General features: G+C 51.4%; 6 protein-coding genes across 6 annotated transcripts; 3 read left to right on the forward strand and 3 right to left on the reverse strand.

Moving 5' to 3' along the window:
- Window positions 1–1,935: 1,935 nt before the first annotated feature.
- GCG54_00000397 (uncharacterized protein) lies at window positions 1,936–3,847 on the forward strand (the record flags this gene model as incomplete). The annotated part of the gene is made up of 4 exons (XM_045400536.1): window positions 1,936–2,200; window positions 2,261–2,744; window positions 2,803–3,059; window positions 3,123–3,847. The coding sequence occupies 4 exons, from the start codon at window positions 1,936–1,938 to the stop codon at window positions 3,845–3,847; spliced, it is 1,731 nt and encodes a 576-aa protein (XP_045269511.1).
- Window positions 3,848–4,468: 621 nt separating this feature from the next.
- Window positions 4,469–5,098, reverse strand: GCG54_00000398 (uncharacterized protein; the record flags this gene model as incomplete). Its single annotated transcript, XM_045400537.1, has 2 exons — window positions 4,469–4,680; window positions 4,747–5,098. 2 exons carry the CDS (start codon window positions 5,096–5,098, stop codon window positions 4,469–4,471), a joined length of 564 nt encoding a protein of 187 aa, XP_045269512.1.
- Window positions 5,099–11,313: 6,215 nt separating this feature from the next.
- Window positions 11,314–17,718, reverse strand: GCG54_00000399 (Heat shock protein sti1-like; the record flags this gene model as incomplete). The annotated part of the gene is made up of 10 exons (XM_045400538.1): window positions 11,314–11,642; window positions 11,698–11,788; window positions 11,838–11,948; window positions 12,004–12,312; window positions 12,366–12,604; window positions 12,659–15,175; window positions 15,803–15,947; window positions 16,009–17,228; window positions 17,281–17,585; window positions 17,648–17,718. The coding sequence occupies 10 exons, from the start codon at window positions 17,716–17,718 to the stop codon at window positions 11,314–11,316; spliced, it is 5,337 nt and encodes a 1,778-aa protein (XP_045269513.1).
- Window positions 17,719–18,428: 710 nt separating this feature from the next.
- On the forward strand, window positions 18,429–19,160 carry GCG54_00000400 (Glutathione S-transferase-like protein ustS; the record flags this gene model as incomplete). Its single annotated transcript, XM_045400539.1, has 1 exon — window positions 18,429–19,160. The coding sequence occupies one exon, from the start codon at window positions 18,429–18,431 to the stop codon at window positions 19,158–19,160; it is 732 nt and encodes a 243-aa protein (XP_045269514.1).
- Window positions 19,161–19,357: 197 nt separating this feature from the next.
- On the reverse strand, window positions 19,358–20,113 carry GCG54_00000401 (Ubiquitin carboxyl-terminal hydrolase; the record flags this gene model as incomplete). The annotated part of the gene is made up of 1 exon (XM_045400540.1): window positions 19,358–20,113. One exon carries the CDS (start codon window positions 20,111–20,113, stop codon window positions 19,358–19,360), a length of 756 nt encoding a protein of 251 aa, XP_045269515.1.
- A 1,074-nt stretch (window positions 20,114–21,187) lies between these two features.
- GCG54_00000402 (uncharacterized protein) lies at window positions 21,188–22,210 on the forward strand (the record flags this gene model as incomplete). Its single annotated transcript, XM_045400541.1, has 3 exons — window positions 21,188–21,343; window positions 21,406–21,667; window positions 21,720–22,210. 3 exons carry the CDS (start codon window positions 21,188–21,190, stop codon window positions 22,208–22,210), a joined length of 909 nt encoding a protein of 302 aa, XP_045269516.1.
- Between the last annotated feature and the right edge of the window lie 4,183 nt (window positions 22,211–26,393).

The raw sequence follows: 26,393 nt of genomic DNA on the forward strand, positions 1-26,393 counted from the left end.
TTGTAGTTACATTCCACAAAAATGGGGTCGGAGTCTCGCAAATGAGGCTCCTGAACCGACGTTGAATTAACACATCTTTGTTTCTCGCATGATTCAAGCCTAGAAACAGTCTACCATTAGAGTTTCTGGAATACTCTGTTTCGTTCGGACGGTTGCAGTGGCACGAATCAAAGTGCATGTTCATTCAAAGTTTGTCCTAATTTGGCACCGAAACGGGGCATCTCATTGGTCAAGAGAAAGCTTCGTCCGTGGTGGGTTGTATCGTCCAAGGTCCATCCTCTTGCATGTTGCACCCTCGGTCGTTCTATTCTTCCGTTCATCGTTGAGAAGTCGAGCAATCAGACGACCGATGTTATTGAATGAGCATGCGATGATGTTGAATCTCGAGAAAAGCCTACGTAGCGGGTTTTCTTCCGCGACTGGCCGATTTGCGGTACCAAGGCCCCTTGCTGAAATTTGAACCCGGTTGAAGAAGGCCTTGGCAGCCAAAGCATTGTGCAGAGGAGTTAAATCAGTCGGATTCAAGTTATAACAAAACACTTACTAGCATAATATAGCGGTTCAAAACTTCATTGCCTATTTATAATCTATTATCCTATTCTATTTTCAGTTCGTCCAAGTTCAACCGAGCCTGTGGATCTCTGCCAAAGCACACGGCGGCCGGCTCCCGCTTTCGCAAGTGCCCCATCTTGTGCGAAGGGCCGCCAAGCTGGATGGAATCATAGGCGAGTGTGGTTTCGCGCTAATGTTCGTTGCGCCTAGCTTCAAGTTAAAAGCAGAGAGTGTGGAGCCCAGCCAAGGGATTGCGCCTCGTCGAACCAAGCCATCTCGACCTCCAAGCTGGCAGAACAGATAGATTCAATCGAGAATGCGTGGCGAGCAACACAAGCAGCCGTGCCAATTTCATCACCCAGGTGAGCACATCGAGCCCGAAACTGCCGGGCATCACGTTAGTTATCGCTTTGTTAATGTTTGGCAGGGTCCGATGCAGCAGCTGCGCCGGCTGCCATCTTTCCCGCTCTCGGACAGTAAGATGATGCTCCGCTGACATGCCAAATTTGGTGATTTCCTGGGTCAAGCGAAGGGCGAAGCGCGCGCGATGCTACAGCAATGGGTCTCGCTTCACTCTTAGCTGTCGCAAGCCTCGGCCACCCTTAGTGTGCTCCACAGCTCAAGATCTCGGCAGACTCGGCTGCTGTTAGCGGCGAGCTACCGTACATTTCTGAATGTTCTTTTTGCGGGATATCATGTCAATTGTACTTACATCATCGTCTTCCGTTCATTCCATCCTGAACTCATATTATTCCACTTGAAACTGATATTCCGTGAGATTCAACCGCTGCCCTTGACGCAACACATGAGGAACGCTTGCAGAGGATGGACCTCATCGCACTTGGCTTGTGGACTCGTCGCAGACACCAAGAACGTCTGCTGACTCGTTGGCTTGTATGAGACCAGAATTTCTGCCTTTGAAGGAGAAAATACCTGGAAAACGCCTCCATACTTGGAACCGTCGTCTCTCCCGCAATTTCTCGTGGCGTCAACGACCTGAACCTTGAGCAAAAGTCACGCACGAGTTCCACTTGGCACCAGTCACAGGGCTGACTAGCTGGCCGACATCTGTCAAGATGTTGACCCTGATCTTCGCATGGCCCCGTTGACTGCTGCTATTACTAGTCCATGCTCGCAGCACAACCACCAGGATCATGAGTTTTGACACCTTCGCCAACTCACTGATGGGTCTGAAGTAGATTATGCAAGACCTTTAGTACGAACTCGTTGTATAATAGAGTTATCTCGAAAATGCCAAAGCTTGAAACTATCATGGAGTCGGGTCGATATAAAGATCCATAACGGCCTCCAGGCCGATGCGGTAATGAAGATGAAGTCAGGCCTCACATTCTTTTATACACTCTTTTATACATTCCTTACATCATGTCTTTCACTTTTCGTTCGTTCCTGGCAGGCTCCCTGTTAGCAGTCTCGCCAATCGTAGCCGCGGAAGAACCCATCGTTAAGCGGGCCCGCTTCGATGCCGAAGCCGTCATCATCAAGGGGACGTGGTCATGCACCCCTGAACAAATCCTCACTATCGACCAGGCCGTCGTTGACGCCCACGAGTTCGCAAACGAAGCTCTCACTGCGCTTAAGAATCCCAATGTTCTGAGCTCACCTGCATATCACAACTGGTTCGGGTCCGGTATGCCCATCCCAATCTCTCTTCATCATTCATAACCACTGACTATACTCTCACAATCAGACGCCGGCGATGGCCCCTCAGTTGCGACCCTTCGAGACAGACACTACCAAGTTGTCATCGACTCTCTCAAGCCCCCCAGCGTGGAGACCGCCTTCCGCTTCAAGCCAGAGCCCTTCTTTCCTCCCAACACTGTCACCGAGAACAGTCTCGTCTTTGGCTGCTCCGGGGCCACGGGCCCCTGCGCAGATGGCGCCATGGTAGCGGGCGTGAACAGCGCGACGGAGAGCCAACCAGCCGTGTTTGGTACCACCATGCTGCTTCTCTGTGAAACTTTCTTCGATACTACGCGTGCGTCGAACAAGAAGATGATAGAGAATTGGAGGGCCGAGGGCTCTGTTGGGGACATGTCGCGCGGCTTCGCCCTGGTACACGAGGTCCAGCACATGCTTATCGCAACTGGAGACGGCGAAAGAGCTGATGATTTGAATAACCCGTTTTTTGGCATTGTCGATGACAGATCTGAGGATTGCTACTCCGCCAACTGGTGAGTTGAGTCAAACAAGACTTGAACAATTGAAGGCCCGACTAACACGAAGCAATAGCTGCTCCCGTTTGTCTGCGGCCGAGAAGGCCAAGAACGCGCAGAACTACGCCATCTTCGCCCTCGACGTGACGGCGTTCCCCATCACGAATGAGCAACCCAATGCTTGCCAAGCGCCTGCCCGTCCGTCTACGCTGGCTAAGGTGAGACGGCAGATAAGCTTCTTCAACTCGACCATGTCGTCCAGACCACCATCATCATCCGCTTCAGCCACGCGCACTCCCATTCCACCAGTGCTCCCTAGCTCGACTTCACAGGGTAAGTTCCATCTCCGTCGACTGAGTCTCGTGGATAGTTGCTGATCAACCTTCTGCAAAACAGCCCCCGCTTCAAGAGTCTCCTCCGCCAGACCCTCATCCAGCGCCGAAGTCGTCGAGGTCTCCGGCGCTGTTGCTGTTATCATCCCCGCCGGCGCAGTCGCATTCGGCGGTCCAGGTGGCGGCCTCGCCAACTTCGGCGGTGTAATCGTCCCCGTCCCTGAAGGCCAGACCGTCAGCGACCCGTCCAAGGACCCTAAACCCTCGGGCGATGCTCCATCGACCACACCCAGACAGCCGAGCACCACCAGCTCGGCGCCCGCCACAAGCTCCAGCTGCGCGCCCCCGGCACAGAAGTCGTACGGCCCCGCGGTCGAGAAGGTCTGCGAGGACTGGTCTGGCATGAACCAGACAGCCTTCCTCGGTCTCATGAACGCGGTCCCTGCGGTCGACTGGGAGGGCGCCCCCGTTGTGTCCACGACGTCCATCTTGGAGACTGTGGAGCCGTCTCCCACCTCGCTGGTCGAGGTCGTCACCACTGTTGCACCTGCGCCACCGACCACCACCTCCGCGGAGCCAACCGTCGCGCCCGTGGCGTGTTATAACTTTGACATCAACGCTTATGGATATTGCTGTCCCGGCCCTGGTAACCCATGCGAGAATGACCTCGGCAAGTGTTACTTCAACGGGGAGGGTGTCTCTGGCGGAGCTAGTGGGATCGTGCCCGATGGCGCGAGATGCCCTCCGCCCCCTGGCGCTGAGTACTGCAGAGGCCCCTGCGAAGAGTGAGAATAATGAGATCGGATTGGCGATGATGGCATATGTGGATCTAATTTGCTGTCAGCTGTATATGATGTGTAGCACATTCTTGAATACAGCATTCAAGGTATCCCAGTCTACTTAGTTTTGCTATGGTGATTTTGGTTTTTGTTGCCAATGTCGTCTCTTATCTGACAATTGAATAAAGTCAGTGATAGTCGAGAAACGAATTAGCAAAATCAATTCAAGTCATAATTTGATTTAAGAATGCCGAACCACGAAACGAAAAGCATGAAGTTGAAGCTGAGACGCTAGATGCTGCCACCCATGGGATAAGTGACAGCTGTTAGAGGACCCTGCAGCAAACAAACTAATTAGGCTTATTACGCTATACCTCCTGAGTGTATCAATTCATCGTCAGGTCTCCGAAGCAGCCGCACTTGTTCTCTCTCGTTCCGCGTTATCCTCGGCCGTGAGCCTGTCCTGCATCTCAACTAGCAGCTTGCGGCATTTCTGACGCTGGAATCTGCGTAGACTTGGCCAGCGACACTGGCGATAGATTTCTTGGGCTTCCTGTACGCTGACTTAGTTGAGCACTTGGATGAACTCCCTCGAAGTTTGTCCATAGAAGAATCTCACATCTACCCACTTCTAGTGAGCACGCATCCACTTCGGTTGCCACACCTGCCATTCGCTCCCGCTGGAATCACCTGGCACGGGGAACATCTCGAGCGAGATCATGTCTTCGCACAACCCATCGAAATACTCGTCGGCGGGTACGGGTCTGGCAGTGCGCCATTGCTCGTGTTCTGGGATCTCCTCCTCGGGTCTCGAGATATAGGCGTCGTGGGCAGTGAGCTCACCTTCGATGCCAAAGAGTTAGATGAGGAGGACTTCCAGCCCGATCGAAAGGCCTATTATTGACCCACCTGTATTAGTATCGAGTAACCACCACGTCCCTAGCCTGTCTCCTCCCAGCGGTTGGGAGAGTGGGACTATGCCTTGCGGGATTCTTTCCTCTGGCAACGGCCAGAGTCCGACAAGATTGGGGTCTCTGAGTTGATAATCCTCGTCGGGCCCACGAAAGCCATTCTGGAAATAGTTGATGGTCTGAGTGGACGGGAACACGGGCCTGCGACTGGTGACATACGGAAGATGCCGGGCCAGGTCAATCATCGTGTCGTTGAAACCGAGGCGTCGCAGCTTCTCGACGGGGATGATGTCGTCGCTCCAGCCTCCTTCAGCAGGGTATGCGATGTGTTCAGGTCTGATCGAGACCATCTTGGAAAGTAGCTCATAGTATCGCTTGATGCTTCCGACGATACTATGTCGATCGTATGCCGAATTGTGGTTTTTTCCCTGAGAAATGAAGGGTTCAGTTGACATATTCGCAACCCGGATCCGGTTTTGTTGTCGATGTTGACGCCTGGCAGGACTCAGGCTGATATGATTTATCAGGCTTCTGAAATGCTCCAGACCCCGCAGATGGCCTAGACTAGAGTGAGTGTTTAGACTTGGCGGCGGCTTATTATTGGCCAGGTGATCTCGGAAGCTGATGTATCTCCTTTTATATTCTGACCCCAGTCGTTCTAACTAGGTGATTGTGCCGAGCTCGGCCTAGCTGCAAATACAGGGATGCTAGGAAACAGGCTTCAGGCCTAGGATGGTGCCTGCATATGCGTGTTGCTTCCTTTCTTTTCAGTCTTTTTCTATATATGTTACAAGTATAACTGCAATCACTGGAGGGGTAACAAGCGACGAGGAAGACAAACAAATAGCAACAAGCGGAATAAATAGCAAAAGGAGAATAACATAGCAATACGAGCGGTTGACTAGCAACTTCAGCGGCGAAATCCAAAGCGTAGCTCAACGACTCGATATTCGCCTCTAGAGAGCTGCCGTTGAAAAGCTACTCAAGAGCGCAGTGGTCGGAGAAACTCGGGTCGTCGTCCTTATCGTCGGCGTAGGTCGGGCATCCGTCAATGCTGGTTTGATAGATCCCTCGAAGACTAGGTGCTCTTCGTCGTGCTCCGGACAGCCACCAAAGAGCCAAGCCGCCATGTTCCGTTGCCAGGATGAGACGGGTCCAGCCGTTGTTATCGCGAGCCTGACATACGAGCGCTCCTGGGTACTCGTCGCGTTCGCACTGCACGCTATAGGCTCGTTCCTGTGGCCAGCCGCTGCTCCAGGATGTGTGGTGCTGCCTGTTCCACACGTCGACGACCGGCTGCCCGGCTCCGAGCGCTTGGTTGGACGGTCAGGAGAAAGACTGCTGTTGTTGTCGCCTGGCAATGGCGAAGTTGCAGTTGTAGCAAGCCTTCTTGGAGTTCTCCCCATTGCGCTTGCAAGTTGCGCTCCCTGATCCGGTGGCCAGGCGGGACGTGCCTTTGGGTCGTATACGACTTGCAGTTACGAAATGCCCGGCCTCGAGGTTCTTGATCTTGCACGTCTTCAGCTTGTCCAAGACCTTGGCCGGTGACTTGATCACGGGCCAGACGGCCTTGCTTGTGAGCGGCTGATCCTTATCCTCACTCACGTCCGCGGAGAACAGCACCAAAGATGGACCACTCCCCTCCGAATATTTCCTCCTTGTCACTTTCGGCACGGTCCAAATCTTCTCCCCGCCAGTCGAATCTACAGATAAGACTAGTTGTAGACCAAAGAACCTAAGCTTTTCGTCCCTTTCGTTTGTCCCTCTTGAACGGTTTCAGCAGCATCCTTGTTGCCTAAAAAAACAAAGTTCTCATCTCCTATGACACCAATTGTGAAATACTTTGTGCTATTAAAGACCCGATGGAACCATCCTAGGCGAAATGCTAGATGCGCAAATCTGTCGTCGAATTCGGTGCTGGAGATGCCTTCGGGAGTAGCTGGAATGTATTCGGTGGCATTCGTAGGAAGCAAGAGTGCAATTGTTTTCTCGATGCTTCTGAAATCCCCGTGTGCAAGTCCTTTGGCGCCCATTGCGAGGGATATACTTTTCCCATGGCGCCGCTTCTTCTCCATCGTGGAAGCAAAGACTATGAATATGTAAACAAGAGCAACGAGAACCAGAATAGCCATCAGAGCATAGCTTGCAAACACGTTTTGGACAAGTCGTCGTCTGTCGTTAACAACTATGACTGCTTCAACAAGTGGGAGACCTTCGGAGGGAAACTGCGTCGTTCCCGGTTTATCCCCAATGAGGTGTCGGTTCTCGAGGTTTGCTAGTTGGGCACTTGAAAAGCTACGCCAATAGTTCAAGACCTTCGTAATATCGCTTTCCCTCTGAGGATCAACAAATGCTTTCAGAGGAAGCTTTCCATGTGGCTGGAGGAGAACCTCGAAGTCTCTGTCGAATTTGAATAATCTGTTTTGTTTCATCCTGTTGATGGTGATCCTGAGATCGGGAAATATGGAGCCACCTAGGGCATTGTTTTTCGAGGCATAATACAAAGGAGGAAGAGAAAATTGTGGAGTCCAAGGAGAGATGGAGGACTCATTCCGGCGAGGTGGCCTGCTGTGGTCAACAACAAGCTCCCCGTCGATCGAGATCATACTCGCATCCACCATGACTTTAGCCCATGTGTAATTGCATGTCCACATGGCCAATGAAGTGATACTGTGACTTGTGTGATTCATCCCACCCCACGCATACGTTCGCGATAATGAGTGTTGTGACAAGGCCACCTTTTTCCAGCTATTCGTGTCTTTCCATTGATAATACGTCGGATCGTAGTATTCTCCACACAGAATTTGTAAGTCTTGACTTCTATCCGTAGATACCGTATGCGCAAAGATTTCATGGCTCATGGCTGGGTCGCGGATGCCGAACTGTGCTAGAGTTGTGTTGTGTCTAGTCGAAGTTCCGTTCCGGCAGGTGAATGGAAAGCTCACGTTTGCGCGTCCCAAGATAACGTTTCCACTACTTGACGTGTAACTCATCTCTGTCATAATATCAAATGTGTTGTTAGGTATCTTTTCGCAAGAGGCGAGGAGTGTTGCCGATGGCATCGATACCTCGATTGTAACGTTGTGAGTATGTTCGATACTCCAAGTCGGAACGTCACTCACGACCGGGAAGAGCAGGTCGTCGAAAGTATTCTTTGGGTAAGAGAGATCTGCCTCCCCTTTTCGAAAGATAAGGCTCCCCACATTTTCCCGGTTGCTAGTGGACGGACCGTTTCTGGTGTCAGCGAACCAGCTTTGTTGTCGCAGTTGAATCCTAGCCTTTTGGGGAATGGATTCGACGGTAAACAGAATGGAGGCAAAGGTTGTCAAAAGTCCGCACAAAAGGGCCAAAGATTGCGAAAGTGAGACCATCCAGTTTCCACTTCGAAGACACTTCACCAAAACCCGTACACCCAACATATCTAGCAACGAATTGTCGAGCTGCTTCGCATTTTGCGACACTTGGTGAAGATCATTGAGAGTTGCAAGCCCCCTCAGGTTTTTATCGCACGCCGTCGTGTATAAAGACACCACAAGCACCATGAGTACTGGAATCGAAGTCCATAGCACACTCTAATACCCTTGAGTAGTTGCTATGCCATTGTGGGCTTGCGACATTTCAAGGGTAATGACCAATGTAACAATGAGACCAAAGATGAAGACTGCAAACACTGCTTGTACCCATGTTTTTAGAACGTGTGGAGTGTAGTTGTTTTGACCCCAAAGTAAGTTGGCTTCGTGGGAGAATGAATCAGATTGTTGGGAGAACAGTTTCGAATGATTTTTGAAGAAAATCAGGCTTCCCGTCACCGTTGCGGGATCTCTGTGCCATATCTTGAGACCTTTGTATCGAATGGTCACAGCCACCACGGAAATGATGGTGGCAACAAGGATACCAAGCATGGCCTGACCAACTTGCTGATTCACTTCCAGTTTGTCAATTCCAACTAGTTGACGACCACGGTGCTCACTTATAGCGTCTCTTCGCATATAATAGTGAGCAATGCGTGGGCCAAGATCATTTTTGAGACCCATCATTGAGTCGTACAGCAGGTTAGTCGTGTTGAGTGGCGGAACAGCTGGCCTTGGGCTCACGCCATTGAGATTCATCCATACTCCCGCAGGGCCCCAGAAGTCCAAGACGCCATCCTTGTGCTCTATCCAATTTTGGCTTCCATCTGCGCCAGGTATGGAGTTGGTCACCATGGACCAAATATCGCCCATCTCGAATGGTTCACGGGCGGCGTTGGCCAAAGGTTTGAGGCGTGGATTGGTTCCGTCGTCGACAATCTCCACCTGAGATAGCGTCGATTGGGGAGAGCAAATAACAGCCGCTGCGGAGTTGAGCCAAGGAACAGACCGATCTACAACGGAAGGTCCACGTCCACCAGCAAAGTAAAGAACCTGCCTTTGCTGTTGAGGCAGATTCGGACACGGACGTGCCTGATTAAGAGTATCGTTGACCGTCCAGTAGATGCTATCGTCTTCATTCGGGTCGTAGTTCTCCATGCTATACCTGGATGTACCCATCGGAATCGGGTGGCAGTTGTTGAAGTGAAGAGTAACGTTGAATTGAAAGAAGGTTTCGTTTTCGTTGAAGATCCGTTGTGCTTCGACACTGTAAGTATCCAGCTTGAGGCAGTGCATCTCCACAAGAATTCCTTTCACTGTCGTGGTGATTGGTGCTTTCGCTGTACCCCTGGGCTCGAACGTTTGGTAGATGGCATTTGGTGTTACGCCAAAAGGATAGGAGATGTTGTAAGAGTGCCTTGCTATAGACGCGTAATACGAACTGTGGTCCATCGCAGGCCCATATCTATCATTTGTATACGTAAACGTGTCGCCTGGATCGAATCTGAATTCGTCGAGGACCTTTAGGGGAATCTCCGTCGTTGTGTTTATGGCGGCAAAACGGTAAAGACCAGGAGCAAGTACAATTTGGACTTTGAGAAGTATTGATATGAGTGTCACAATCAATACCAGGTAGTGTCTTCGTCGATATGACTGATACAGAATGGTCGGCGACATCATGCCAGTGTAGTCGAGGCCGAAGTCCACCTCGTCAGACGATTGACCCCGGAGCAAGATAATCCAGGGCATGTAGATGCCAGCTTGCATCTCCACTCTTGCCCACAGCGCAGACACAATGGTAAGAACTAAATGCGAACATCAGTTAATCTCAGGCTGTCCACGATAATAAGAAACAACGCAAGAATTACAAACCTGCTGTAGGACCAAAGCGCCACCCATACCCAAATCGAGTTCGAGATATGTAAAGTCCGTTATGTCAATAGGAGTAGCCGATCATGACGCAAAGAGCCAGAGTTAGGACGGAGAATAGTAACACAAATCCAAGGAGGACTGAAGTCTGGAGCCAAGTCGGGCCCCAGGTCGCCGAATGCTTCAGATGAACCTGTTCCGCCATCCAACCCAGTGGCTGTTCAGACGAATTTGGATCATTGATCTCCTCTGTAGAGCAATGAGTACAACTCTGGGGCTCGATAAACTCGTCTGAGAGAGAGGCGTGATTGGTGTCGTCTATGAGTCTGTCATTTTCCAACGGTAGTCTCTCCCTGTGCCGTCCTTCCTCAGTGTCGTCAATCGCCAAGGTGCTTGCTCTCGATCCGGCCGAAAGACTGTGCAACTCGATCCGGCCCTCGCGATAATCTTGGTCAGAGTGTTGTTGGCTTCCGCCTTCACAAAACCCATTATTCCAAGGCACGTAACGACTGTCTAGCGCGTCCGAATGCTGCATTGCGTTCAGAATGAAGAGAAACGATGCTGCTTGTGTGCTGCAGATGAACGAGGGCTTCTGATGGCTTTTGTCAACAAATAAAAGTCCATCAGCTTGTGGTTTCGCGAAGTGCAACAACTGCAGAGTGAATATCCGCTGACAGACATGCAGACCTTACCTCAAATGGCAATACGTTGTATATCTGATGAATATATGCGAATAATGTTTGTGAAAGGTAACACTAGATTAATTTAACTGCATTAACCCTTGGCCGGCATGGGTTATTTAAGCCAGTTAACTTTGCAGAAGAGCTCAGCTGCACGACGCAAAGCTGGCCTCTGCCTGTGACCTTGCTAATTACCTGCTTGCATTTTGGACCTTCAGAGCAATCCCCATACAACCGCTACCAATAAGTATACTCAACGCCTCCTCGCTACTAGAGACTTCTCGATTTTTCTTGAGTTGTGTTGATAACGTCCTTGGCTTGTCACTTTCCTGGAAGACCTCAGCACCCTTATTACAGTGTTCATGGTAGTGTCAGAATTCCTTCTTTTAGCCCAAAGTAAATTGCTACTGATGGGCTTACACGCAATCCCATATACACTATAACCTGAGACCGCCTTATTTAATGTGTTGCCGCCGAAGCAGTCTGAGGCGAGGTAGATAATGAACGCGACGTTGCCATCCGGTATCTGGCCCCCAAGAACCACGAGATTGCAAAACTGAGATACACTTGATGAGGAAGCGTTTAAAACATTGGCCTAATTAAGACTATTGTGAAAGCCGTACACACCGCCAGTACACTAATGCAAAGACGGTGAATAGCAGGCCCTTATTTTACAGAAATTCCCTTCTCCTCGTCCCTCCCCCGATGTCTCGGTCTCAGAGCGGCAAGCCTCTTCCTCACGCTCTTCTTCTCACTCATTGCAGTCGCGGCAACGGGCTGAGATAATGATGATCTTCTTTGTCTGCTCAACTGTGTTGATGCGTCCAGGGACGAAGGCGGGGAGCTCTTGGAACTAGAAGAAGAGATCTCCTTCTTTCGAATCTCCAGGAACTGCCAAAGGCGCTGATTAAGCTGTTTGGCCTTGCCTTGTGTGATAAACTCATAAATCTGGAGGGAGAGGGCAATCAGAAGCAATGTGCCAAAAAGACTCAGGACTGTGCGAAAGGTCAGCTTCTACAAGACACGGGTAGGGGCATGAGTGTTACGTACCACATGCAATGATTAGAGTGCCTGCGGTTGTGGGACTTGCCAGCCCTTCAATGCTGACTTCGAAGATGCCTGTTGCCCAGGAAAGAGGCGCCTGATTGCCGTGAGCTTGTGTTAGGTCTCACGAGCGTAATGTTACTTACGAAAACAACTGTGGCACCAGTGAAGATGAACAGAATCTTGGACTGCTCGCTGGCTGATAGAGCTTCTTCGATGTTCGCCTCGCGTTGCCTGAGATCCAATAAGGTCGTAATCTGTCGTGTGTCAGTAATCATGCCGGCCCAGCGAACAGTGCCGAAGTAAACTTACCGAGTCTCTCACTCGATTGGCATCCTCCTCCAGCCTCTTGAAGAAGTCCAACGTAGGATGCTTGAACGCCTTCCTCGCCGCATCCTTCCCGTCCCCGCACTTCTCGCCAATCTCAGAGCCCCTGAACTCCTCATACACACGCTCTTGAGACCGCAGCACACGCTTAATCATGTTGATCTCCTCGCGGATGTCGTCAATCTCCTGGAGAAGCTCAATTTCCGCTCTTAAGTCGTCCAGTACCGTCTTCGACGTGCCCATCTTCTTGATGGACGCCTTGAACTCTGCGTAGCGCTTCATCGCCTCGTTGGACTAGCCACTGTTAGCACTCATGACCACCAAAATCTGGTGGTTTCTTGACTTACAACATGTGCAATCGAAGACGCAAAGACAGTGCAATAACTCTTCGGCCCCTCAAACTGGAAGTGAAACTCCTCCTCGCTGTATCCCACCGCGCTCTCGAGGATACTTTCCACGATGCGCATCATATCCGTGTCCTCAGATCGCAAATCCCTGATCCCCAAAACGCGATGCTTGATCTCGTTCAGAAGCGTCTTGGCGTTCTTGTTATCCCAACGGTCAGGGAACGCAGTGATGATCGTATCTGCATATCGCACCATCAGCAAGCGTCCACAGCACATGTCGAAGCGTTACTCACTCTCGTCAATCCTCCACACCCAAAGCTGCGCAACACACAAAATCTGCTTCCGCCTCTCCGTATCCATCCTCCTCTTCTCCCGCGAAATCTTCGCCTGCACACTACTCGCCTGGTCCTGCCTTCCCGCCATCTTCCCCAACTCCGCCTTCGTCCCGTCCGTCTTCTTCTGCTTCGAGCTCGCCTGCCGCGAGAACGTCCGCTGCACGTGCCTCTCAAACGGGCTCTTCCCCTGCCCCTGCACGTCCTCCATCAGCGGCGGCGGACACGCCTCCTCCGCCGTCTGCTGCTGCTGCTGCTCCTCCAACCGCCCCTCCACGCGCCGGAGGTAGCGGAAGAGAACCTGGCTCTCGTTGCGCAGCGCCAGGTCCGCCGCGCTGAGGGCCTCGTGGTAGGACTGGTCCAGCGGCCGCGGGACGTGGTACTCCGATTTGGTGAAACTCGCGCGCAGTTTGGCCATGGCGTCAAAGTGCGCGAGGTGCGGGAAGAGGTAGTGCTGGAGGTTGGTCGGCATCGCGGTTAGGGGGTGTCGTCTCTGCGCCGCGCCACCGGCAGCTTGCGGGACTACAACGCGTCTGTCGTTGCCGGCGACCATCTCCAGGGGCCGCATCAGCCGCGCCTCGTCCCCGATCTGCACGTTCCGGAGGCTGTTCTTCGTGCCCTCGTCGATGTCGACGTCGATTATGGGCAGCACCATCGAGAACATCCTCCCACCAGGCGTTGTCGTGGTCGGCTGCGCGATGGGCGGCGTCGGCGGTCCAACACCCAGCCCTAGCACCTCCTCGGCAGCAGATGCAGCAGCCTCCATCTTGAAATGAGGCCGGCGGTAAAACTCCCCCGTCCGCATCTCGTGGAACGTCTCCTCGATAAACGCCATGATCCGGTTACACTCCGCGTCCGTCCTGTGATCCATCGCGCACACCCGCTGCACCAAATCCATCACCCACGCGACATTATTCGCAGGCAGGTGCAGCCACCTCTTGACGGGCTTCTCCGGAATCCGACTCGCGTACGAACTCTTGCGCCGGCGCTGCTGCTGGCCCCTCTTCATCTCCTTCATCGTCAACCCCCCGGCAGTCGTTCCCGGGGGCGAAAGCAACGGGCTCCGCGGCGGGCTCGCAGCCGGACTAGCCCCCGGCGACACCGCAGGGCTCCGCACCGGACTCGCCCCGGGACTCCGCACCGGCGTCGCCGCCCCACCACCCTTCGGCGTCCCGACCACAGCCGGCACTCTCGGCGTCAACCGCAGCTCCGTCTCCGGATCATACAACATATCCCACACACTCAGCCCCTCAAACCTCACCTCGCTCGTCGGACACCAAAACAGCCCCTTAAAATGCCGACACGCCTCCCTCTCGTCCTCCTGGTTCGGCCTGCCCGGCGGCCTGCACCGCTTCGGCCGGAAGTTCGACACCACCCCCTGCCGCACCTTCACCTGCGGCGCCTCGCACAAATCCGCGATCGAATTCCGGTTCAACACCCTCGCCAAACTCTGCGGCGTCTCCCCCGTCGCGCTGATCACCGTCGGATCCGCCCCGGCCTCCAGCAGATCGCGCACCATCGCCTTGTTCTCGTTCTTCACCGCGTGGTGCAGCGGCGTGCAGTCCTCCGTATCCCGCAAATTCACATCCGCCTCCGCCGCCAACAGACTCGCCACCACCGCCGCGTGCTCAAACATCACGCCCGCATGCAGCGCCGTCTGCTCATCGCGATCCTGCAGATCCACATCCGCTCCCGCCGCGATCAATATCCTCACCACCCCGTCGTGCCCCTCCGACGCCGCCTGGTGCAGCGGCGTACAATACTCGTTCGAGAGCGAATCCACGTCCGCGCCCTGCTCAACCAGCATCCGCACAATCGCCTCCCGTCCATGCCGTGCCGCTACACTCAACGGGGTAAAATCATTCGCGTTCTGCGCCTCGATGGAGACCATCCCCGTCTCCAACAACGCCATCACAACCCCCTCATGCCCCCCCCTCGCCGCATCATGCAGCGGCGTATCCCCCACCGCATCCCTCGTCGCCGGATTCGCGCCTGCCTCCAGCAACACCCCCACCACCGCCTCCATGCCCCGTCTCGCGCCCACATGCAGCGCCGTCCCGCAGTCGCGATTCGGCGCGTCCACCACCGCGCCAGCCGCGATCAGGACTCTTGCGATCTCAGCATGCCCGTTGCGCGCGGCTTCATGCAGCGGCGTCTCATCGAAGCTCTCCTCCGCGCGGACGTCCGCGCCGGCAGCGAGGAGGGTCGTGACAACTTCAAGATGGCCGTTGCGGCTCGCGAGGTGCAGGGGCGTGCATCTGTCCGCGTCGAGGGGGTCGACGACCGCATCTGGCCCGGCGGTGGAGATGGCGGCGCGGACGATCTCGGCGCGGCCGAGGCGGGCGGCGTGGTGCAGGACGGTGCGATTGTCTTCGTCCACGTAGCGCAGGACGGAGGGGAGGGAGGCGATTAGGTGGAGGGCTGGGGATGGCGGGTCCGGGGGCGAGGTGGCGATCACTTCTATCAGTTGGATGTATGCTTTTCATCGTCAGTATAAGACAGCAATCGAGAGGGGAGTGTTGCATACCTTCTTTCATGGGAGAGTGGGAGTCCATGGCTGCGGTTGTGGGAATGAGCGCCGCATAGATTTACACGAAAGAGACCAGATTCAAACCAAAGTAAGCTCAAGAAACAAAGGAAAGAAAATCATCCTGTATAAGTCGCCGTCTCTGCTCATCTGAAAACCATTTCGCGCCGTCCCGCTGATAGTCATCGTGAAGCGGGTGACACTTACACGAGCGCACAATTACGGGACCTCATCCGACCACGAAAAAGCGCGGCGAAATGGATCCTGGTCTTAAAATCTGACAAGTGCCGGCGCTGCTTCAAGAACTTCAGACCAGAGACCCTCTCTGAGATCCAAGGCGATCGGTCATGCAGCCAGGCGTTTGAGACATTTCGGGGTCGCGCCTCTCACGTGGGAAAATCACCGTTGTCGGGGTCACATTTCGCAACCACTACGAATGACCTAGTAAAAACTTTTTTTTTGGTGTCAAAGCATTTCATCGTCCAACCATTACACATGACCATTTTACCTCATGTCTTCCCTCACCCACCCATCCACCACAAACGCCTCTCCCTTTCCAAACACCCCGGCTTACCGACCGACGCGGATAACTCCCGCCGCTACCAGCTTCTGGATCTTTGACCTGATTTCGGGGTTCTTCATGTGCTCCGTCAGCGCCGCCGGATCCGACTGCGCCTGCTGGAGGATGGACTGCATGATGGGGTCCTGCATGATGCTCATGATCTGTGCGATAGATCGTTAGTATCTCTTTCACAGACGTGAATCTCGACTGCAAGCTACTCACCTCGGGGTCCTTGGCCAGGCGCTCCCGCGTCTGGTCCTCCGTCTCGTTCTCCCGCGCCGAGTACATGGCGTTGAACGCCTTCTGCTGCTGCTGCTCAATCTCGCGCGCGTTGGCGCCCTTGTGGTGCTCGAGGTCGACCTTGGCCGCCTCGGTGCACGCGTCGACGCACTTGGAGTACTCGCGCATGCCGAAGAAGGCCTGCGCCTTGCGGATGTACGCGCGGATGAAGGTCGCGTCCTTCTTGATGGCCGTGTTGCAGTCCTCGACGGCGCTGGGGAACTCGAGCAGCTTGACAAACGCCGCGGCGCGGTTGCTGTAGCCGCGCGGGTCGTCCGGCGCGCGCTTGATCATCTCGCTGTACGCCGCCACCGCGCCTGGCCAGTCGCTCTCCTTGAACTTCTTGTTGCCCTCCTCGCGCGCCTCCTCGGCCTTGGCCGGGTCGATGTACGCGAGGCGCGACTGCTCCGTCTTGGTACGCTCCGCGGCGCGCAGCTTCGTGTTGACGTCGGGCGTGCGGTGCTCCGTGAGCGACTTCTTGTAGTTCTCGATGGCGAGGTCCAGGTTGCCCTGCTTCTCGTACGCGGTGCCGATGCGGGCGTACGACTTGGCAATCATCTTGAAGTCGGCGTAGATGGCGCGGCCCTCCTCGACGGCCTTGGTGCACGCCTCGATGGCCTTCTCGTAGTCACCCTTCTCAAAGTAGGCGGCGCCCAGGTTGTTCAGGTAGGTGATGTCCTTGTGCAGCTCCCAGGCCTTGGTGTAGTGCTCGATGGCCTGGTCGAAGTTGCGCTTCTTGTAGTTCTCGGTGCCCAGGGCCTTCTCCTTGTCGGCGGCCTCCTTGGCCTTCTTTTTCTCCAGGGCCTCCTCGTCCAGCTCTTCGGGCTCGGGTTCCGGCTCGGGAGTGGGCGCCTTCTTGGGGGCAGCGGGCTTCGACTGGGGAGCGGGGGCGTCGGGCATCTCGGTGTCCTTGGAGGCACCGGGCATCTCGTCGGGCATGCCCATCTGCATGTCGACGCCCATGAGGACGCCGAGGACCTGCAACATGCGGGGGTCGCTGAAAAGGTCGGGGGAGGCCTTGGGGTTCTCCTTCATTTGCTGGAGCTTGGCCATGAAGGAGGGGTCGGAGAGGAACGAGCTCGTCTTGGGGTTCGCGGCGAGCTTCTGGAGGAGCTGGGGGTCGTTGAACATGTTGCCGAGGCCGAGGCCTGGGTCGCCGGCGTCTGTTGTCGTTAGCTTCTCACAAGGTAGCAGGTCATGCAGGTAAGAACATACCACCACCAGCTTCCGCCTTCATGGCCTTCTGCACAGCGGCGAGATCCTTCTTCAGGCCGGCATTGCTGGGGTCGACCTTGAGTCCCTCCTCGTAGGCGTCGTTGGCAGCGAGCAAGTCGCCCAGGCCGTAGTAGGCGGTTCCCTTGCGTCCCCAGCCCTTGGGCCAGTCGGGCTTGATCTCTGTCGTCTTGTTCGCGTCGTCCAGCGCCTTTTGCCAGTCCTTCTTGGAGGCGTAAGCGGCCGAACGGTTGCTGTAGAGGATGTGGTTCTCGGGTTGGAGGGCGATGGCCTCGGTGAACTTGGCGCTGCACATTTTCTTGTCAGTACTGAGTTTCGTTTCCCACGCAGAATATTCCGAGTTACTTACACGGCCTCGTCAAAGTTCTTCTCGGCAATGGCCTTGTTGCCGAGAGCCTTGAGCTCGTCTGCGGAAGCCATGGCTGATGTGTGTTTGTTTTCGTGCTATGCCTTGCGAATGAACGTTTCGAAAAAAAGAGAACAAAAAAACAGCAGTTTGTAATTACAGTCGCGGGTATGTTCGTCGAAGGGGGTATTCGTGAGGGTTTTCAATCGTGGTGAGAAGAAGATGCAGAGGGAAAAGGTCAAGATTTCAGGCCGCGGGGTTCAGTCAGGCAAGGCGGGACGGAAGGCAGAAAGAAAACAGAGCCCCAGAACAGGCCCAAAAGCTCACCACCCGAGTGCCTTCTAGCTGTTTCGATGGTTGGACCGGCCGCCGGCCCTGATTGGGTGGGAGGGGCCGGGGTGGCTGGCCAGTGCGGGTGGTGGGGTTCAAGGCTGAGCACAGCTCGCCCTGCCAAAGCGAACCAACTGGGAAGTTACCCCTCACCCCCCTCACCTTAGGTTGCCTCGAACCTACCTCTCACCTCGGTGTGGCGGACTGACATCTCGGTGAGCATGCAGTCCAGGCAGGTGTAAGGTGAGGAAGGTGACCAGGGGACTTCGGACGACATGCGCCTTTCGTCTGCCACCGACCGCAATGTCAGCACTAATGCGCTGCACACTGCATTTTGACGGGATTGGACGCGACGCGGTGTGCTTATAAGCAAGGCCAAGCATCCCATTTCCTCAAAAACCACTGCAAACCCTCAGCAAAACATCGTGACATCCTCACTTACACACCCCCGAAAATGGCCTCACCACCAACCCCCGAGGTAACCCTCTACGACCTCGCCTGCACCAAAAACACCTGCTTCTCCCCCGCCGTCTGGCGCATCCGCCTCGTCCTCAACTACAAACGCATCCCCTACCGCACCGTCTTCCTCGAGTTCCCCGACATCGAGCCCACCCTCGCCGCCCTCGCCATCCCGCCGTACCCCCAGGGCAAGCACAAGTACACCGTCCCCGCGATCCACCACCTCCCCTCAGACACGCACGTCATGGACTCCCTCCCCATTGCCAAGTTCCTCGAGGAGACCTACCCTTCCCCGGCGCTGCCGCAGTCCACCCCGCGCGACGCCGAGATCATCGCCAAGCTGCGCGATGTCGCGGGCCCGATTGCGTTTGCGTCGGTGATGCCCCGCGAGCCGGGCATGCTCTCGCCCCGCGCGGCGGAGTACTTCCGGCGGAGCAGGGAGGCGGGGCTCGGCGGCAAGACGCTGGAGGATGTGCTGGCGGGAGAGGAGGGTGTGTGGGAGAAGGCGCAGGAGGGGCTGCGGGAGTTTGATGAGTTGGTGAAGGAGGTTCGGGGCAGCAAGGCGTTTGTAGGTGGGGATGAGCCTAGCTTGACGGACTTTTTTATTGCGGGAGGGTTGCAGTCGATGAGGACGGTGGATGAGGGGTTGTTTGAGAGGTATACCAAGTGGGAGAATCTCAAGGGGGTTTACGAGGCGTGTGTGCCCTGGATGGACAAGAAGGATTAAAGTGGCTAGGAGTGGACGGTAAGTACTCTTGGATAGTAGAATATAGACATATTCAACTTTTCTCAACCTAGTAGACTATTTATCGTCAACCTGACCTCAATCTTGCTGAGAATACGTAATCGTACTTGTTTGAGCAAGCCCTGATATGCCACCCTCTTCATCCCAGTCCATCCTCTCCAACCCCCATCACCACCACCTCATTCCTGCTTCTTCGCCAACGCAACAACACTAAACTCCAAATTCCCATCCGCAAACCCAATAAACCTCTTCACCCCCCTCTCCAACGCCCCCTCGCTCAACATATCCTCCCCCTCCCCCAACGCCCCACGATCCACAGGCCCATCGCTGCCCCCCTCCAGCTCCCACAAATGCCCATCCTTCCCCCTCACAAACGCAATGAAATGATAGCCCGGCTTCTCCTCCGCCGGCGGCACATACGTATCCCCCCTTCTCGCCGCCTTCATATGCGCCTCCTCCAGCTCCTCGCTCTCATACAGCACCGCCGCCCTCTCCTCCCAGCCCAACGGCTCCGCCTTCTCCAACAAGCGGTCCATCAGACTCCCCTTGCTTACAAACTCCCGCGCCTCCCCGTTGGCCACCGCATGAATCAGAGCGTAGAGCCCGCACGCGTTGCCGATCGTCTGGCGGAACCATGTCACGGGCTCGCCGGGGCCGGAGCCGGCGTAGGTGACCCCGTCGTGCGCGAGGCGGGTGCCGTCCTGCGCGCGGACCTGGTGGTACATGGGCGACGGGGTGATGAAGATGAGCGCCAGGGCGGGGCGCGGGATGAGGGACAGGAGGGAGGGCTCGTCGAGGGAGTAGACGTCGTAGAAGCCGAGCGAGGGGGAGATGCCGAGGTCGTGGATGAGGGGGGTGAAGACGTCGGGGTTGTTTTCGAGGGGGATGAAGGTCTTTTTGCCGCTGGGGCTGAAGTAGACTCCTTCGGCGGGCATGGTGGATGGTTGTCAGGTGGGTGATGTTTTTGATGGGGTTGTGGTGATTTGGTGGGATTGATCCAGATGGTGATCTTGTTGTGGTTGTGAGGAAAGAATGGCCCTGGATTGGGTTGCGTTGGCGGTGAGTTGAGGTGAGGTGCGTTTGACTTACAACAGGCAGGAAGGTGTACGCAAACCGTCCGGTGCCTGCCTGCCAGGTCGGGGCGCACTCTGATTCGTCCGCACCTTCAGATTTGGCAATTCAAACGTAAAGCCCGACAATGCGACATGCTCGGTCTTTGGGTCTTTTGTTTCTCAGTTGGCGGCATCTGGCAGATTCACAATGGAACATTGGGGGCAGCTTTGTCTAGATAACGGGCTGAAATATTCAAGTGCTATTATTCAGTGCGTGGCATTTTTATTATTGCGGATCATCTGTTGCTGACCTGCGTTTATTGCTGAGTATTTCCTCAAACATGGAACATCAAACGAGCCCTGAGAAACATAACCATAAAACTTTTACCAGGCAAATGACAGCTGGGGAACCAGATAGATGCACGTTGAACAAAAATGTTCACCCGGCAGACTCCCGTTAAAGACCCACCCTGGCCATCGAGCCAAGCTTCCATTGGACTTCCCCAGGCTTCGAGGCATGTCCCGAAGCTCTTCGGACATCGGCAGGTCTGCAAGGTCCGAAAGCCCCGGTCGACGTGCCATTGCTCCGTAATCATCAGGCCGCCCGTCCAATTGAAGCCGCCTCGGCTCCCCATCCCGTCGGATGTCATGATCCCACAGCGGCATTAGCGGGAGCTCCCCAGGTGAAACCGCGCCAGAGCTCCCTGCAAGTCACCCCAGCAATGGCTGCACGGGCCAATGAGGACATGCCTTTTAATCAGCCAACTTTCCTCTGCCCCCCGACGGTTCCTCAGAAGCTCGCTGGAACACTGGAACAAGCTCCCGAAGACGTGCAGCTCTGCCTCCGTCACGCAACACCACTCCAAGGGGCAAGGACGTCACCGAATCGTACCACTTTCGTCGCCGTATATCACCGCCCTCCCTCGCCGCACTCCGGGCCTTCTGGCATCCTTCAAAATGGCCGGATATCTCTTGCTTGTGATCCCAAGCATCCTCATGAGCTTGCTCTTGTCGAGATCACCATTCATGATGACCACTACGCCGCAGACAACGAAGCCGTGGGCCGATGGGCCTATGAAGCTCATCCCCACGCCGCAATACGTGACCAAGAAGGTTAGCCATGGCCCCGGAGATTTGGATGCCATTGGCCCCACTGAAGAAGCTTCGACTGACAGAGCATTGAACAGACCGATCTCTTCACGACCGGTGCGACGCACATGTGCTTGCTGCACAACTCCATCCTCCGCGGTTACAACTCCATCTACCACCAAGCCCCATTAATCCAAGAGGCCGACAAGGCAGACTTTGTGGGATACTCCCAGGCCTGGTTCAAGTTTGTCAAGTCGCACCACGATGACGAGGAGGAATCTCTCTTTACCAAGGTCGAGGACCTCTTGAACGACAAGAACGTCTTCGCCGAGACGCACAAGGAGCATGGTACGTGCCAGGTGTTAGCAAGGGGCAAATGCTGCCACTAACAAAAATGCAGAATCTTTCCTTGGTGGCCTTGCCGAATTCAACACCTACCTCTCGTCATTGTCCTCGCCCTCCGACTTCTCCGGTGCCAAGCTCCTCGACATCATGAAGGGCTTCCAGGAGCCGTTCGAGAACCACTTCCACAGCGAAATCAGCACCATCGCCGGCCTGGCGGAACACCCGAATGCACCGAAAGAGGGGACACCGGAGGCGGCGAACGCGAGCTTGACGTTCAAGACGTGGGGCAAGAGCACGGTGACCAAGGCCGGCACGGCGGATGTCGTCCCGTTCTTCCTGCTCAACCTGGATCGGACGGTGGAGGACGGGTTGTGGGCGAACTGGCCGCCCATGCCGGCGCCGATCAAGTGGGGACTGATCAATATCGCCGGCGCCTGGCATTGGGGTTGGTGGAAGTTTGCCAGCTGCGACGCGTCGGGGCAGCCGAGGGAGCTGTACGCGTTGCAGAATGTGTCGGCGGAGGACAAGGCGAAGGCCGAGCTCTGAGGTGTGGTGAGGAAATTCGTTCGTGTTCAATCAAGGGTCGGCGTTGGCGGGAGTTCAGGACCTGGGGATCCATTACTTGTAAGAGAAATATTGCAGCGCGCAGAAAAGAGTCAGATTCTTCATTAAACTTGTCAGTCGGGATGTCTCGTCGAAAGGCCAGGATCCACGTCCGAGCTCGCCCGGGGAGAACGAACAGGGCGCTCGGCGGCGGTAGCACCATCCGGCAGCAGGCCGTTCGATCGGCGGCGGGCGCGATGAGATGAGAAAGGGCGAAAGTGACCCCGCGAAATTTGCCAGTTGGACGCTAGAAATCGAATATGCATCAATATGCATCAGGACCCTGTCTGCTATTTCCCCCCACCGCTAGCCCGAACCTTGATCTCACCGATGTTCTTTTCATAGCCAGAGACATGCAGGACGCAGGCCAAGAGTGAACACGACGGATGGCCTGCGGTCGCTGAGGGATTGGCGGCGGCGATGGTGATGCCCAGCGATGAGGCGCCTACCAACGGAAGAGCTTCACGCGATAGAGCAGCGAGGCGAGCTGCAACCTAATGCGACGCAACCCCGACGGGAGACGCAGACCGCAGGCGCAGATGCGAGGCGCCGGGGTGGCGGAACCCTCGTCTGGCCTCCCAATGGCCGAGAGACGCCGCTGAATGGGGCTCTGTATGGTGTTGTGTGGACGAGATCGGATGTCAACCCTCGTTGGTCTCGTCCAGCGATGCAAAAACATGTGAGGCCGCGTTGGAGCAGCGTTCGAGGCCGAGATCCTTCGCAAATGTTCTCAAAATCTGCCGGGGTCAACGGGAGGCGTCGTCGGCTACCTTGGCACATTCCCTTCCAACAATCGAGACTTTTCCGGTACCCAACGGCAGTCCTTCAACGAGCGCGGTGGTAGCGACGTTACGAAAACCGACCGTGTCTCTGATGACGTCCGACAAGCAGAGGTCTTGTCGCACTCGGCAGACATCTCCGACGATGGGCGTACAGCGGGCTCGAGCTGAAAGCTCACCGCATTCTGGACGTGGGTGAATCCGGGAAGGCTGTCTTGGCCGCGAGTTGCAGGGCATCTCGACCTTCTTTTTCGTGATGATCAGCCCGGCGCTGGCAAGGGCCAGATCCCTGAGAAGGGACATCGGGCGTGCATCGTGCGGTCCACCTGGTGGCCGCTCATCAGCACTACTGCGTTTGCGCCTGTTGCGAGCAAGCAATTCGACTGGCCTGGTCGTCTTTCCCATGCATTTGCAGGTGATTTGCAGCAACGAGATGGAACCTGGCCGTTGTACGAAGGTCGGTAAGAGGGTACAAAACGCATACAGTCTGTTGCGTTAATAGCGTCCGCCCCTCCTTTTTACTGAAATTACGCACGTATAATCCCTATATATATATAAAAATTTGCCTAATACTATATAGATATTTATAGTATAGTAATTAACCTATTTTAATAGCTTTAATTGATTTATTCCTATTAAATCTTATTATCTAAGAGTATTATAATACTTCTTAAATACTACTATATAACTTAATAGGTAGATAATAACCTATCTAGGTATTATTTATTACTTATTACTAATAGTATATAGAAATAATAATATATATAATAACTAGTATAGGATACTATTAGAGATCCTCTTTAATACTCTACTTTACTATTAATTAGGATTATTATACCTACTAAGAGGGCTTATTAGGCTATTATTACTAAAGAGGCTATTAAGGAGGCTACTACTAAAGTTATTATCGCTAAGGCTAAACTTAAAACTAATAATTTAGTAGCTTTTAAGTTTATATTATAAAGAAGGTATATATTTATAATACCTCTATTATTATAAAGAGCTCTAAAAGTATTTTCTTACTAAAAAGTAATAATAATATAGAGGAAGTAAAAAAAGGATCTACTATATATAATCTAACTTTAAAGTACCTTACCTTTATTAATACTATCTTTTTAACTAAACTTAACCTTAGTTAACCTAACTTCTTATTAAATTATTTAATTTATAGATAATATACCTATAGCCCCTTATTATAGTACTAATAATATATTTATATTATTTTATAATATATTTAAAGAGGAAAATAATATAAGTAATAAGGAACTAACTCTACTATAAATCTAAGTTACCTATAACTTAGTACTTAAGGGTAATAGTTTACTTATTCTTAATCTAACTATTAAGAGTATTATATATAATAGATTTAGTATTATTAATATATTAGATATAAATAATAGAGACTAGGAGGTAGATAGTAACACCTAACTTAAAATAGAAGTAGTTTATTTATATATTTTAAAGAAAATTAGTATTACTATTATTATTACTTAGAGGAAGTTTATTAGTATATTTAAACTAATACTAATCTTCACTTAGGTCTATCTATTTACTAAAGAGGTTATTTAGCTAAGTATTCTATAGGTTAATATTATTCTCTCTCTTAAATAAACTAAAGAGAGAGGTAAAGTTTACTTTACTATTAAGTAGTAATATAATATTATATTAATCTCTAGTAGTATAGTAACTAATATATAAATACCTTAAAAAGGTAGCTAAGTAGGTATTTTAGTTAGTATATAAGAGGTGATTAATTATAAACTTAATAATCCTATAAATATTAAGTATTAGAAGGAGGGTATATATAGATAACTTCTCTATATATATATTTACTTAGAGTATTAAAAATATAAAAATAGTTTAAGTAATAAGAAGTTTAATTAGTATTATATATTAGGCTAGAAGTACTATAAGATTAAATCTTACTATATAGAGAAGTAGGTAAAAGCTTTTATAACTAAATAGATTAGTATTACTAATATAGAACTACTTAAAGAACTACTTAGTAAGATTTTTTATAATTAGTTTATAGAGGATTAAAAATACTAAAATAAGAGAAATAAGAATATTATTAAGGTTAATAATAATTAGGAGATAATAGTAATAATAGAAGAGAAGGCTGAAAATACTATATTTTTATTATTAAAATTAAAATCTAGTCTAACTAATACTAATAGTAATACTATTATTAATATATATAGTAATATAGGGGTACTAAATTATTATCTTTAATATCCTAACCTATATATATAGCTATTACTACTAATACTAATACTAATAATATATTAGCTATATATAAATATCTTATAGTATTTATTACTAACTCTTCTACTATTAAACCTTTTAAGTACTTATTAACTAAGTATTATACTTTTAATTTATTTATCCTCACTAGTAGTATTAGATTTACCCTAAAAAGCTTTAGATTAAGTAACTAGCTTTATTAAGTAGTTTATATCTATCTATAGTAAGTAATATAATATTAATAAAAAGTTTAAAAAGAAACTATAGAAACTATAATTAGTAGATAATAACTTATAAGTAGTTTATAAGTTACTAAATATTTAGTTTACTAAATAAGGTTTTATTTAAGATCTTACTAAAGATATTAAAAACTTAATTAAATCTTTTATAAATAATAGCGCCTACTATAGAGGGTAGTTTAATACTATTTCTAATATAATATCTCACTCTAAACTTTATTTAAACTATTAAGAATTAGAGGGAGATATTTATATAAAAATATATATTAGATTACTAAGAGGGATAATAGTAATACTAGTTAAAAACTCTATAGTATTAGTTTTAAATAAGTTAAAGTTATCCTAATATATTAATACTTTAGTATTATATTAATCTATTAAGTAAGAGATCTATAGTATACTAATTAAAGTTAGTTAATATAGTAAGTATATATAAAGCTATTTACTATTAAATATAGCTAACTTTATAGGTATTTTAGAACTCTTTAGTTTTATTTTATTACTACTACTATTAGTATTATAAATACTACTTATATAGTTCTAGATTAAATAAGATAAAGTTAAGTAAAGTAGTAAAAATAATTAGATTAAAATCTTAAGTAATATATTATTAATAGAGATATATTACTTAGAGGAGGATAAAGAAGAAAAGTAATATAGTAAAAGTAGTATAAAGTTTAACTATATATATAATTTTCTTATATAATATATTTAATTATAGAAAAGTTTATTTATAGCTATAGATTTAATATTACTACTATATATATATAAAAGCTATAGAATTACTATAATTTTAGATCTATAAATAAAATAATTTATCTTAATACTTCTTAATTTAATATAGTTAAAGTTTCTAACTATAGT

The sequence above is a fragment of the Colletotrichum gloeosporioides genome, assembly GCF_011800055.1.
Source record: "Colletotrichum gloeosporioides strain Lc1 chromosome Unknown consensus_12, whole genome shotgun sequence".
In the NCBI taxonomy this organism is placed as follows: Eukaryota; Fungi; Ascomycota; class Sordariomycetes; order Glomerellales; family Glomerellaceae; genus Colletotrichum; species Colletotrichum gloeosporioides.